Source organism: Carassius gibelio, chromosome A6, assembly GCF_023724105.1.
Source record: "Carassius gibelio isolate Cgi1373 ecotype wild population from Czech Republic chromosome A6, carGib1.2-hapl.c, whole genome shotgun sequence".
NCBI lineage: Eukaryota > Metazoa > Chordata > Actinopteri > Cypriniformes > Cyprinidae > Carassius > Carassius gibelio.
In genome coordinates this window covers 14,587,114-14,602,388 of record NC_068376.1, presented here as the reverse complement: position 1 = coordinate 14,602,388, position 15,275 = coordinate 14,587,114, and the positions used below count along the sequence as shown (strand labels likewise).

Below are 15,275 nucleotides of genomic sequence, written 5' to 3'. Positions count from 1 at the left end.
CGCAGCGCTTGAAGTGTTAGTTAAACGTGTTCAATTGAACCCCCTTTGTAAAAACAACAAAAAAAATCTCTCTCTCTCTCTTTCTCTCTCTTTCTCTTTGCATGTTGAGCTTGACGGGTATTTTTACGGACAGTTAGCTCACACCTATATTTAATCATAAATAGGTAAGCAGGGTATTGCAATAATATGGTAAACGTGATAAGTCGGTCAATCGCACATCCTGAGTTTTTGTCTTACTGTGTCTCTATAATACATTTCTGCAATGGCTATACTTGTTAACGGTGCTTTCAAGTCGGGGGTCTGGGTTGTTTTATGAGCAAACCCTTGTTTGCCAAACTAGTGTTAAGTGACATTGTCCGCATTTTTTACACCATTCTTTCACCATTTATTATTCTTTGACCATTTATTATTGTTATAATGCATAACCAGTGTTAGAATTCAACTAGTTACATATAGCTAAATAATGTAATTTGATTACAAAATAAATGTTATTGTAATCAGTAACAGTTATTGAGAAAAATAAATAAATAAATTGCAGTTAATTATGAAAATGTTAATGATTACAGAGGGGGGTTACATCTGAATATTTTGTCCACACACAAATAGATTTAATGGATATATTTCATTAACTGCACTAAAATATGAGACACAGATGTTTCAGGAGTTAAGGACACATGCTTATTTCCTATTTGGGTGATGTATATTTATTTATTAAGTTATTGATTTATTATATAAATAAATAATTTATATATTTACCTACTGTAATGTTAACCCTGGCCGGTTTACATGTTTCAAAAGATTAACAGTTGAAAACTTTACATATATAGAAAAGTCTTAAAACATATAAATATAATCAGTTACATTACTTTTTTTAAGAAATTGAGCTAGTTACACTATACCTTTAAATTTTAAATAGGGTAATTTGTAATCTATAACCTATTACAATTCCATAGTGACCTTCCCAAAACTGTGCGTAAAATAATCCCATCAGGGTCCCACCTACAGCTAAATGTTAAAACAAATTTAAGGCCCTTGTTGACAGTTTGTGAGGGGTGTCTGTGAAAGCTGCATGGGTGGATGAGAGTGTTTGAAAGAAAAAATGTTTTAGCTTAAATATGTGATTTTACTACAAACCATAAATATTCAAACAAAGAAACATAACACTGTTTTTTTATTTATTTATTTTTAATTTCCAACAATATACAGACTGTATCTGCAGAAGCAAATCTGTACTGATCCTGCAAAATGAATAACTCTAGATAAGTGAAAAAATACTACATATTACAAACACAATCAGTAATGGAACATCTCGCTCTTCAAATGCAAAAAATAAAACACTGTATTATTTCTAGGTGGCTAATATATTGAATATTACTGGTGGATATAATATCGATTAAGTACATTAAATATTACAAGATCAGAACTCTGAATTTTGTTCAGTAGCGTTAAATTTAATCTTAAATCGTTCAGGTAAAATAAAATATTGTATTTTCAGCAGCAAATTTATTTTTGGTCCACACACGCGATCACATTCCGAAATCAGAATGCAGTCAGAGATAAACTATGCAATTAATTCACCTCCCGAGTTCATATAACAAGAACTGTCGTGTTATGGTGAAAGCCGCGGCTTCAATTGGATATATTGTGTTAATTTAAGTGTCAGCAACAATGCACACTTTAAACATTTTTTATATATATTAAAATAAATGATGAACTATTAGGTAAAAACAAGGCCCGTTTATCACTTTTCAGTCAAATTCCTGTGAAAGTTTTTATTTTTCAGGTTGCCTTACGAAACGATTACCCATGGTTTTTAAAATAACACCACAAATCATCGTTCTTGTAGACATGGTAACTTCAAATTAACCATGGTTTTGTTACTTCAAATAATAATTTACAAAGAAGTATTAATATACTGTAATATTTTTTGTTGTTGGTGGTGGTGTTGTTGCTATAAAAACAGACCTCAATGGCCTTTAAAATGACTTAAAATGCATTATATAAAAATACAATGATACAATAATGATTGGTATAACATTGTTAAAATACATAATGTAGGTAAATACAAAATAAACAATTTCTGTACATGTTATTACAAATACCTGCAAAGGGAGCAAAATGCCATGTAATTGCTGCTGTTAAACTTACAGGACAATCAAATCCTTGTTTAGGCTACTGACCAAACATTTAATTCAAATATTCACTTAATCTTTCATTTTTGGACACCTTTTTGTTATAGATGACACAGCCTTTATAATTTATTCAACAAAAAACATGCATATCACAACCCTTATCATAGTAAAACTGCTTAACTTTCTTTTGCATGATTTCTGAATGCTTGAGACTACAAAATAAATTAGAGTCATAATAAAGTTATTGCCATAGGTAAATGTCGAGAGCTACAATTGCAATTTGTAAATAATAAAATTTATTCATTTACTTTTTTATTTGATTAAAGTTCTATTTTCACCCCATAGTTGTTGTTTTTTTCCATCATCAAATTTGAGGAAGGGGGCACAACAATACAATCCTGCTTAGGGCACCCATTTGGACTTATTAAGATTACAGTATGTTACAGCAGTCATTTATACATGTAAATTTTAACTTTTATCTAAAGTGCCCAAAATACAATGAAGAAGAAGAAAGCATCATAAAGGAGCCAAAAATATTAGCAGTATTGCAATCTAAAATTGTAGAATTAACCAGGATAGTATAAAAGGGACATTCTTCAGTCCTAGAATAATATGGATGTGTGGCTAAATGGTTAAAAGCCAGAAAGCCAAATTAGACATGTATGTTATAAAAAAAAATAAAAAAAAAAGAAAATTCAAGATTCATATAGTATAGATTTATATAGTACTAGTAATAGAATGCATATTATGTAAACAAAATAGAGTGTAAAAAGTATAAAGTGTAAATGCTACAGATCTATGTTATCCTGAACTCAATGTCTAGGAAAGGTTAAGGCATTATGTGACAGTCCATAAAGCCAGAAGACAGGTATGAAAGGGCCAGAAGAATCCACCTGGAAAATGTGTAATTCAAGCTGGCTATTGCACAGACTCTGAAAGGACAACTGTTTTTTTGGCATGTCCAGAATGACTCTGATCCCATTATGGATACTATGCTTAACAGAGGTTTTTAAATTATTGTGCCAAGCATTCAGTTGCCCACTGCTCCACTCCAAACACCAAGATGAGGGTGTTCTTCCCAACCTCTCGTTACGCTTCAGACTGGGATATGCCACACCAACAGCCCATCCAGTGCTGAATGTGGTATCCACGTCCCAGTAAACCCACTCTCCTCTGAATTCCTGCTCCGCCATCCACTGACAGGCATCAAAACGCCCGTGTGAGGTTCTTGCTTGGTGCCCCGGGTGTGTTTCTACTCTGCGGCTCTCCGTGTGAAAAACCAGCCGCCTGTTTCCCAGCTGGGGAGAAAAAGTAAGCTCAACGAACTCTGCATGAAGACCAGCTGGGAGAGAAAGAAAGATATTAAAGTTAACATACATAGCACCAAAGACACATTTTTAGTTCAAGCATGCATAAAAATCAATGTTAACATAAGAAACATAACCCTCAGCACTGTCTCTGTTGCGCTGCTGTGCTCCAGCACTGGGAGTGAGGTGAGCATCCTCAAACAGAGATTCTGAATTCTCTGGAGCCTCGTCTACAAACTCCTGTGAACTCTCCTGAGAAAGATCATGTTTTCTACAATCAGCTCCTTTCCATGAGTAATGAATATATATGTAAATATATTTCTCAGAATTCTTCATTACTTAAATCCTTGTATCACTAGTGAAAACATATGTTGGAGGTGATTTGACACTTTGGTTCCCAAACCTCATATTACCTCTTCAGACTGAGAAGGTAAATCCCATGATGTCTGACTCAAACTTATGCCAGCATAGCAACTTGAAGCATCACTGTCTAAAGACGAACTGGAAACATCCATCGGAACAATTGAGGAATTATAAATGCCATCCTGAGTGTGGTTCAAAATGATCATTATTTCTTATGATACTTTTTTTCCACATAGTGCATGTGCAAATTTAAAAGTATTAAAACTTTAAACGTATTACCTCACAAGGCTGATTTGATTTTAGTTCAGCTGAAAGTGTTGCTTCCGTCTTTTTGATCTCAGCTTTTAACCAATCCAGACGTTTCGTTAAACTATCCTAAAGAGAGCAAGCAAATCGCAGTAAAAGTTATAAAGTTAGCAAAAGCTCAAAGCTGGCTTTTCAGTCAACTACCTTGTTCATTATTATATTGTATTATTAAGCTATTTGATAAGATAAGACCATAAACTTGCCACTCTTGTAACAGTTCTCGTAGCGTGTGGCGTTTGATCTGCTTCTGCCAGAATTTGCTCCCATTTCTCGCGACCACCAAGGTCCTGTAATTCCAGTATGTCACACAGAGTGAAATTCATCTCTAGTTTACTACTGCTCACATCTGCACGGCAATGTGGGCAATCCCTTCTTGCGCTGCTCTTTGCCCAACATGCATAAATGCACTTCTGACAATAGTTATGCCCACATACTAGTGTAACCGGCTTTGTGAAAATCTCCATACATATAGGGCATTTAAGGTTAATCGAGACGAACTTCACAATATCTTCATATAGCGACATCATGAGACGGTTTTCTTCGGAATCGAAACTGAAAGTCCCACAGATCACTTTATTTTCTTGAGCAAAGCGTCCATTCGTAGTCGGAACCAAAGTCACACAGCTGTGTTTCCTCACGAGTCGGACCTCTTAGGGCAATGGCTCTCTTAGAGCGTCTGAACCGAACTGATTCTTTTGGTGATTGATTCTGAACTGATTCTGTGCTAGTGTTATGTGCATGAGTAAACCAAAGGTTTGAATCAAGGGTAATCATCGCCAATGACGCCATTACTTCGAGCGCAAAAGAACCGGTGAACCATTTTCTTCAACCGTTTTATTGAATCGAACTGTCCGAAAGAAGTACTGGTGATCCGAAAACCGATGCAACCGGTTCTTGACTCGTGGACGAGTCAATGTTTTGTTCATGATCTGGATCGGCTCGGTGTTCATTTTCAGTTCTCTCTTCACAGCAGTTCAGTCAGTGTACTGTTTGAGTAAATGAATTACTCCGGGATATTGGTTTGTTTTAACTCAGAGGGAGTGTGGTTTTTTTAAAGCTCTCTAAAAGCTTTATTTCCACTGTTAAGTTTAGCGCCATATAAAAGGTTATTACGTGGGTTAGCGTCAGATGAAAATACGGAACCGGGAACCGGAAACTGTTAGCCCAGTAGAGAGTGTAGTCGGAAACACGTCACAATCCCCGCTGCTAGAGCCGGTGCATGGGGTTCAGTCATATGTAAGAAAAACACAGAAATGTGGCGATCAAACATGTGGATCGCAAAACGCCTCTTATCCTCCATATTCCTCAAAGGTAATAAATAACACTTGTAAAGATATTAGGTATGACATTTATTTTGAACATGCTTTGTCAGTCACAAGGACTAACTTAGTATCTTCCAGTATCACAGATCTTTTTTCGATCTTGGATTTTCAGGTGCCCTAATTTAAGTAAAATATTGTGCAAAAAGTTTATTATTTCAATATATGTATTTAATGTTTGTTTTTTAGAGTTTGTTTGTTGAATTACGTTTTTTTTTTGTTGGGACTAAGATCTAATTACTGACACTATCGAATACGAACACACAATCTTGAACCGAATTGAGCTGAATAATGACAGTATTGTCTTCTGTGGAGCTGCTTTATAGCTGAAATTTAAAATTGATTGTCATTTTATGATTGATTAATTTTGCAATAATTAATTAAATAAAATGTGACCTTGTTTGAATTATATATATACATATGTATATGTATATGTATGTATATATGTGTGTGTGTGTGTGTGTGTGATTATTTTCTGACTAAATCATTGATTGGTTACAGGACATTACAGTCTGTTCGGTCGCCCCCCAAGCTCCTTGCCTCAATATGAGCTCAGATTCTTGCACTGCACCTGTTGCAGAAGCAGCAAAATAATGATCTCTGGGCTTGACATCCTGAATGCATCAGTTTCTTCTGAATTAAGCCAAGAAAATGACAAATCCCTGGACTCATGTTATACCACTGAGCAGCGTGCTGTCATCCTCCAGTGCCTCAATACAGCCACAGAGTCAGACCTGGAGCAGGTCAAACTGCTACGAGGACGGAAAGCTGTTAACATTGTCAAATACAGAACTGCACATGGACCATTCAACAGTCTTGAGAGTGTCATGAATGTGCCATTACTGAAACACAAGAGTGCTGTCATAGTCTTTGACTCCATTCTTAAACCAACTGACAAGAAGGAGAGGAAAAAGGGAAAAGTCCATCTGGCTAAATTCATAAGGCCTGAGGTTGACCGAGCTCTGTTGGAGGTGAGGCAAATCTTTCTAAACCACTCTATCTAATAGCTTTTCTGAATGAGGAGTTCTTGTGCTAAGTCTTATTTATGAATTTCTTGCAGGATGCAAGCTCTATTGTGTCCATTGTTTGTGGTACTAATAAAATCGCATGGACACACATGGATCGTGCAAGAACTGTATTAGACTGGCAGCAAGCAGAGTGCAAGAGTTTTATGAAAGGAATGTACATGGCATCCGATTATTTGGAAGATGTGAGTTACTTTTAACTTTCTTCATCCTCCTTTTTTTTTAGATTCAGCAGTATCAAGTTTAATATTCATATAACATTTTTTGCATATTCTTTTAAGAAAGCAAACCAGCAACACTTGTGATTTAAAGAACTTAAAGCAATGTAGCTAAAGGAAGTAGCTACAGTTCCCTTCGATTAATTACTGTGATGTACATCTAAGGGAAAGAGATGTAGTGCAGTTCTATGCATTGCTTGTTGACTGGATAGAGGCCGATCTGGATGCAAGCTTGACGTCGATAGTAAGAATGGGGAAATTAAAACATAAAATGACTGAGAGAAGTCTGATCGAATATCCAGGTTTGACATTTTGATAAAAAAATTATTAGGTAAAAAAATGTTTAAAAAGGAAACCTGCATAGTCGAATCATTCACAGTAATATAAATAACATGCTTTTAGTAAACATATTTGTTAATTTCCATTTAATGTTTACTCTAAGCATCTTTCCTCCAAAAATTAATATTCTTTAAAATAAATATTTACTCCCACCTCGTGCTGTTCCAGATCTGTATACATTTCTTTATTCTGCAGAACAGAATAGATTTTGAAGAATGTTTTAGCTGTTTAAGCTCTCCTGCCAAGTTTTGCTGGTTTACCTTCTGTATAGAGAGGAATAACCTATTTGGATGTGAATTATAATTGATTATTATTAATAAATTAATTTATTAATATGTTTGTCAACCCCAGATCTCTACTGTTATTTCAAGCTTCCCTCCTGCCGACTTTTTTTTGGTGGAGAAACCAAGCATCTCTCCCCAGAATACTTCTCTTTATCCAGTCTTGGCCCATCTCCGGACAGTAGAGGCCATGCTATTTGCTTTACTCACTCCAGCAAGGGAACCAGGAAGCCCCCCCAAAGTCCTTAACATGATGCGAACAGCTGTCGGCCGCCATTTCAACCTAATAGTGGGAGATTGTCGTACAAGTGGAGCTGAGACCGTGAGGAAGATGATGACGGAGTCGGTGATGAAGCAAAACCCACGTGTTATTTTTCCACATGACTTGGTATTAAAGCACAGAAACTCCTTTAAGATGAGCAGTAGGAACAGAGGGGAAGAGCTATGTGATGCTCTCCTGCAAGCTGTTGTGTTTTTTGAACTCCTGCAGGAGTGAATCGCTACTGAATGACTCTCATTTGTTTGACTCTGGAGCTCCTTCTCCCTTCCACTGAGTAAAATTTTATGCTATGCTTTCTCTGAAACAAAGACTACATATTAAAGTTAATTTAAGTTGCTTGAACCTGACACAGGATTTTATAATAATTTTTGTATTTATTTAAGTGTTAAACTATAACCTAGTTGGTGTTGAGGAGAAACTTTATATATTTAAAGGTTAAATATTATTAAATAAAATCTACAGTAACACACATGATTATAGCAATTTTAAAAAGGGGGGTGTTTCCTCCCAAAATGAAAATTTTGTAAACATTTACTCACCCTCAAATTGTTCTAAACCTGTATGTGTTTTACTCTTTTTCTGTTTTTTTTTTTTTTTACTGTTGAATACAAAAGAAGAATGTGGGTAAGCAAACAGTTGCTGGTAGCCATTGACTTGTATATAATTGTAGTATATGTTTTGCTAGTATCATTACAAAATTACCAATTGGATGAACTATCCCTTTAAGGAGGAATTACAGTTAAAAATCATTTAATAACTGGTCCAAGACACTAAAGTAAATTCTGAGAAAGCTCTAGTATTATTTGTTCACAGATGATACTCTGATTGACATCTTGTGTCTAATACAGTGAAGTTAAGACATTTTTTAAAAGGAACTTAAGTGTCCTTTTGGAGCCACCGTATTTGCTGAAATGTATAGTGAGAATGTCAAAGCTCATTTGAGGTACTGGTTAAAATTCCCACTGCTAATTAGAAAAATATAGATTTTCTTTATTCGCCAAGAATAAATGATCTAGCAGACAAATATGTTTCTGTCACCAACTACAAACACAAGTCACACTCATGTCACAATACAGTAAACAGTTTAGAAGTCTTGGAGGACAGTCACACATCCGGGAAAATCCAAAGCCATAAATTACAGCAAGCTTCTGGGCAGGTGAAGGCTTGAGAGGGAGTGTGAATGTCTGAAAGTGAGACAAAAAAAAAAAAAGCAAGTCTTAATCATAAAAAAATAATACATGTTTAAATCACACGACTTAAAGTGAACCAATTAAAAAATTACTGCATATAGATTTTTTTCATGAAGCATTAGAAATTTCCTTACAAAATACCTTACGGAGTGATATTCTTTATCTCGCTCAGATCTACAGATTGTGGGCAGGTAGTCCATGGAAAGTCCGATAGTGACAGAAACACCAAACCTTCCACAATGGCCAATATCTGTGATGAATTCTCAAAACACTCTGATCTGCTCCTCTCTTGGCAAGTCCAATAAGCCGTCCTTTAGTGTGGCACCCATCCAACCAAGAGGTTCTGAATTATCCAGTTCCTCTTAGAGGTGGTCTTTGTAAATAAGCATCCAGGAAAGTCGTTTTCAAAAAACTGCAATGCACACACCATGTGCTGAAAGACCAGCATGACTGATCCATCTTTTCTATGGACATCTGTTTCAGAAGCCAAATGTTTTGTTTGCTTTGAAGGCACTGAGGACTTACAAGATTGGTCCAAAGAGAAAAGTTTTTTATTTCTGCCAGTCTGGTCTAACCTTGTGTACATTTGTGGAGGTCTGTAACATCAAGCCTTTGACTGGTTTTCTCTTTCTCTGACTCTCCTTTCGTCTTTGGATTTATTGGCTGATTCAATTCAATTCAAGTTTATTTGTATAGCGCTTTTTACAATACAAATCGTTACAAAGCAACTTTACAGAAAATTACGTTTCTACAATATTTAGTAGTAGCTAGTAGTTTGTGCACGTTTGACAGGATTAAAAAAAAAAATAATAATAATAATACAAGACGTAGTCAGCTAGACGATTAACTATCAATATTAGTAATTAATAGTTATTATATGATGCAATCACACATTTAGCAATAATTGTTAGTTCTGTTTGTTGATTCAGTGTTAGCATCATCTGGGGTCCTCTGTGGGTCAGCATCATCTCTTCTCAGGTGTTCTGGATCCAGACTGGAGCTTGTGTAAATCCTAGTTACCCCAGGATGTAAATCCCGTGGCAAAACATAGAAACAAAATAGAGACATCATTAGCATAACTGCTGATCCAACAAAGTAAAATTAGTTTAACCCAAGCTAATGAATAAAAATGCACATTTGATCAGATGCAACTACACTCACAATTTAAAAGTTACATTATTCGTATGCTTGGCGAAAGAGATTGTTGTTTGCATGTTTTTAATCTAGATTTAAACAGAGAGAGTGTGTCTGAACCCCGAACATTATCAGGAAGGCTATTCCAGAGTTTGGGAGCCAAATGTGAGAAAGCTCTACCTCCTTTAGTGGACTTTGCTATCCTAGCAACTACCAAAAGTCCAGCGTTTTGTGACCTTAGGGTGCGTGATGGGTTGTAGCGTGGTAGAAGGCTAGTTAGGTACGCAGGAGCTAAACCATTTAGGGCCTTATATCCTGACATCCTGTAGCTTGTTTATTGACGAAGCAGGACAACCACCTAGAAGTGCATTACAATAGTCCAGTCTAGAGGTCATGAATGCATGAACTAGCTTTTCTGCATCAGAAACAGATAACATGTTTCGTAGCATGGCAATGTTTCTAAGATAGCAGAATGCAGTTTTTGTAACATTGGAAATATGATTTTCAAAAGACAAATTGCTGTCTAATATAACACCCAGATTTCTGACTGTATGGAAGTAACAGTACATCCGTCTAGTTGCAGATTGTAATCTACAAGATTCTGTGTAGTGTTTTTTGGTCCAATAATTAATATCTCTGTCTTATCCGAATTTAATTGGAGAAAATTATTTGTCATCCAATCTTTTACATTTTTAACACACTCTGTTAGCTTAGATAATTGGGAAGTTTCATCTGGTCTCGTTGAGATATATAGCTGAGTATCATCAGCATAACAGTGGAAGCTAATTCCGTATTTTCTAATAATATTACCAAGGGGGAACATGTATGTTGAAAATAGAAGGGGACCTAGGACGGATCCTTGTGGCACTCCATATTTTACTGATGATAAATGACATGACACCCCATTTAAGTAAACAAAATGGTAGTGATCGGACAGGTAGGATCTAAACCATCGTAGAGTCTGCCCTTGAATACCTGTATAGTTTTGAATCTATCTATGAGTATGTCATGATCTATGGTGTCGAACGTAGCACTAAGATCAAGTAAGACTTTTTCTAAAATTTTAGACATAAATGGAAGATTTAAAATAGGCCTATAATTTGCCAGTACACTAGGATCTAGTTTTGGTTTCTTAATAAGAGGCTTGATAACCGCCAGCTTGAATGCTTTTGGGACGTGACCTAAAGATAACGACGAGTTAATGATATTGAGAAGCGGTTCTTCGGCTACAGGTTAGCTCTTTCAGTAATTTAGTGATTGCAGATGAGAAATGTGGAGAAAAGAGACTTCTGATGTTTGAGTAAAGCAGACTTGCTCCCATTTTTTCTTCCAGGATCTCCAGACACCTGTTGTTTACCAGCTCAGTCCGGGATCCACACTATGTATTTTAAGACAGAATGCAAACATTAACTTCTGCTTATGAATCAGTGCAAGTGGCTTACTAGCTCTGCGAGACAGTCAGCATAAAGTAATTTCTCAACTTACTTGCCCTCATTTCCAGTATACATATAATTAGCAAAATAATAATAATAATTTCCAGATTCTTTAAGGATACTTGGAATGGGTACAGTTGTAATCAAATATTCTATATTAGTAATAAGATTTAAGACAGCAGCAACACCTTTTGCTGGTGATCGTGATCGTGCAAAATAAAAAACTTTTGGAGCTGACCACTACTTGCATCTCTATAATTGCATACATGAATGTCAGTCTGGCTCACTTTAAATATGTTCTTGGGAATTTGTTGTTCTGTGCTCCCTTCAGCCCTACAGACCCAGAGCTGAAGCTGGAGAATACTCTGTCTGATATCCCCCTTATTCTGACACAGCAAAAAGCCCACTTCCTCTGGATCAGTCCTCATGTTCTTCAATCTCCACCACACACAAACACTGCAGATAGCTCCTGATGGTTTGCTAAGTTTAATATCATACATAATATAATTAATTCAAATAATTATGCAATTATCTGAAATAACAACAGTGCCATAATAGCTATTTAAAACAACTGCACAACAACTTTAGTATAAAAAGGTAAACAAGTAGTTTCCAATATCTGCTTTTCAAAACATTGGTTTTTCTCACCAGTGAAGGAGTTAGGAAATGGATTTAATCAAAATCCCCCTTAAGTCTTCCACTAAATGATGGGTTTGTGAAGAAGCAATATTACAACAAACAAATAAATGCTTTAGTGGATTTGATTCAATAAAGCATCGCTCACCATTGGTTGTCAGAAACATGGTTCTTTTGGTTGTGCTCATCAAAGTCTTAATAGCTGCAAGGAATCCAACAACTTCAGGGAAAATGTAAAGGGGGTTAAATCAGCAAAATTAGTTATTTATAAAATCAACAATTTACTAATAAACAATTTATTAATTCTAATGCGGTCATAATCATTTAACAGCAGAGATACAAATCATGAAGTGCATCACCATAATCACTCTGTTCGGTTCTGTCCAACTGAATTAGGACCTTTAGAAGGACACGTTGATTCTTGATCACCTTGTTTGTTGTCCTTAAAACCAGACACTGATCTCTGATTCAAACTGTATAAACTAAAGAAGTTCATTCACAAGGAAGATCCGTTTTAAGGTTTTTATTTCTCTGAATGTCCACCTGATGAGATTGAAATGCTTCTGTCAGCTGGGAGAGAATGGGATGACCACAGCGCAGGACTGAGATATTCACCTCGAACACCTGTGTGACCACGAAACAGAGGAAGATGCAAATAATGCTGGTTTAAGAGCCAGTCAGGATATTGCTTATTGTAATAAATGTAATAGAACATATTGCACCGAGACCTTAAATCCCAGCTCTTGAGCACAGGCATACACAGCAGCCATTTTACCCACTCCTAATGGACCAATCATGAGCACCACTGTATTACACAGCTCCTGCTCATGGTCTATAGACACAGTATCACCTTCAAAATCACCAGAGTCCCACAACTCTAAAGGCAAAGAAATGTATTAGGGGAAGTCGTGACCTAATGGTTAGAGAGTCAGACTCACAATCGAAAGGTTGTGAGTTCGAGTCCAAGGCCGGCAGGAATTGTGGGTGGGGGGAGTGCATGAACAGTCTCTCTCCACCTTCAATACCACGACTTAGGTGCCCAAGGCATCGAACCCCCAGCTGCTCCCCGGGCGCCGCAGCATAAATGGCTGCCCACTGCTCCGGGTGTGCGCACTTCAGATGGGTTAAATGCAGAGCACAAATTCTGAGTATGGGTCACCATACTTGGCTGAATGTCACGTCACTTTCACTTTCACACTATTCACACATTTGTCAGTTTAAGAAAATAAAGGAAAAAAATACAGATTAATGTTGTATTTCGTTATTGCAATAACTGCATGTGTTTGCAGTCTGCAATTTCATTACCATTACTGATTTCCTTCTTTATCCTCCTTTCTTCTGGTCTTCTCCTCTCCTAAGTGCTCTCATTTTACATTCTTTTAACCAGCTGCCTTTAAAAATACCTAGCAGACTATTATAAATAAACCTATTATAAATACAGTGTTGGTAACATTATTTGTCAGAACATCGGCTCTAGTAGGTTCTCCGCAAAGGCCCTTCTTTCAGAGATACTTACGGAAGTCACTTCTTGATTCTATTATGCTGAGGTAGAATGAATGGTGTCTTCATTTTGCCATAGATATATTCCATTCCTAAACTTAACATTGCAGCAAATAACAGTCAGCAGTGATATTGATAGGGAGCCAGTGCAGTGTTGACAGACCGGGCTAATATGGTCATACTTCCTGATTGTACTAAGAGCTCTAGCCGCTGCATTTTGACTAGTTGGAGTTTGCTTATTAAACTTGCAGAACAACCACCCAATTAAGCATTAAGTCAAGTCAAGTCACCTTTATTTATATATCACAGTTGGGGGGCCAGTTCTCTTCTGACCAGGCGATACCAGTAGTTTAATTTCAGGCTGCAGCAACGTCAGATTGTGCAGAAGAATCACACTCGCACCCTAAAGCACGGAAAATGAAACGCAGCTTGAGAAAAACAAAACTAGAAGTATTTTGTATTGCTTGGTGGGAAAGTAACCTATCCTACAGAAAAGTATTAAAAACTGCTAGACCTGATTACTTTTCATCTCTTTTAGAAGAAAACAAATATAACCCCAAGTATTTATTCAATACAGTGGCTAAATTAATGAAAAATAAAGCATCAACAAGTATTGCCATTTCCCAACATCACAGCAGTAATGACTTTATGAACTACTTTACTTCTAAGATCGATACTATTAGAGATAAAATTGTAACCATGCAGTGAAACCTGCATTTTCCCATCTCAAAAATATATCTAAATTACGACTTATGCTCTCAATGACAAATGCAGAAATGTTAATCCATGCATTTATGACCTCAAGGTTAGATTATTGTAATAACTAGTTATTAGACCGATCTTGAATCTCCCTTTTCTGTCCAAGATACTAGAAAAGGTAGTATCCTCACAATTATATTCCTTCTTAGAGAAAAATTGTATCTGTGAGGATTTTCAGTCAGGATTTAGACCGTATCATAGAACTGAAACTGCTCTCTAGAGTTACAAATGACCAGCTCTTATCATCTGATCACGGTTGTTTCTCTCTATTAGTGCTATTGGATCTTAGTGCTGCATTTGAAACAATTGATCACAACATTCTTTTGCATAGACTAGAACACTTTGTTGGCATTAATGGATGTGCATTAGGATGGTTTAAATATTACTTATATGACAGCCATCAATTCGTAGCAGTGAATGAAGAGGTATCATATCGATCATAAATGCAGTATGGAGTACCTCAAGGCTCAGTACTAGGACTGCTACTCTTCACATGTTACCCTTGGGAGATATCAGCAGGAAACATGGTGTTAGCTTTCAGTGTTATGCTGATGATACTCAGCTCTGTATTTCTTCGCGGCCCGGTGAAACACACCAATTTGAAAAACAAATGAAATGCATAGTTGATATAAAAAACTGGATGATGAGTAATTTCTTACTGCTAAGTTCTGAAAAAAAAAAAAAAAACAGTGTTAACTATAGGACCTAAAAACTATGGATGTAATAAACTAGAACACTGCCTAAGACTTGATGGCTGCTCTGTCAGTTCTTCAGTTAGGAACCTAGGTGAGCTATTTTATAGCACTCTTTCCTTAGAAAGCCACGTTTCTAGCATTTGTAAAACTGCCTTTTGCCATCTCAAAAATATATCTAAATTACGGCCTATGATCTCAGTGTCAAATGCAGAAATGTTAATCCATGCATTTATGTTTATGTTACATCATCAAGTTGTTCGGAGGTTTTGGATATTCTAAGGAATTGGGATACATCAGGAAGATTACTTACAAAGCAGTCTTTTGTGGTAGAAGTGATGGTTCGACCAAACTTGTAACA

General features: G+C 36.3%; 2 protein-coding genes across 2 annotated transcripts; one reads left to right on the top strand and one right to left on the bottom strand.

Annotated features, from left to right (window-relative positions):
- Window positions 1–1,159: 1,159 nt before the first annotated feature.
- On the bottom strand, window positions 1,160–4,776 carry LOC128015492 (E3 ubiquitin/ISG15 ligase TRIM25). Its single transcript, XM_052599352.1, has 5 exons — window positions 4,312–4,776; window positions 4,082–4,177; window positions 3,853–3,984; window positions 3,577–3,691; window positions 1,160–3,474 (listed from the first exon to the last, which is right to left on the bottom strand). The coding sequence occupies exons 1-5, from the start codon at window positions 4,633–4,635 to the stop codon at window positions 2,945–2,947; spliced, it is 1,197 nt and encodes a 398-aa protein (XP_052455312.1). The 5' UTR covers window positions 4,636–4,776; the 3' UTR covers window positions 1,160–2,944.
- A 407-nt stretch (window positions 4,777–5,183) lies between these two features.
- Window positions 5,184–7,917, top strand: LOC128015493 (transcription elongation factor, mitochondrial). The gene is made up of 4 exons (XM_052599353.1): window positions 5,184–5,419; window positions 5,929–6,398; window positions 6,488–6,637; window positions 7,361–7,917. The coding sequence occupies exons 1-4, from the start codon at window positions 5,362–5,364 to the stop codon at window positions 7,784–7,786; spliced, it is 1,104 nt and encodes a 367-aa protein (XP_052455313.1). The 5' UTR covers window positions 5,184–5,361; the 3' UTR covers window positions 7,787–7,917.
- Window positions 7,918–15,275: the final 7,358 nt, after the last annotated feature.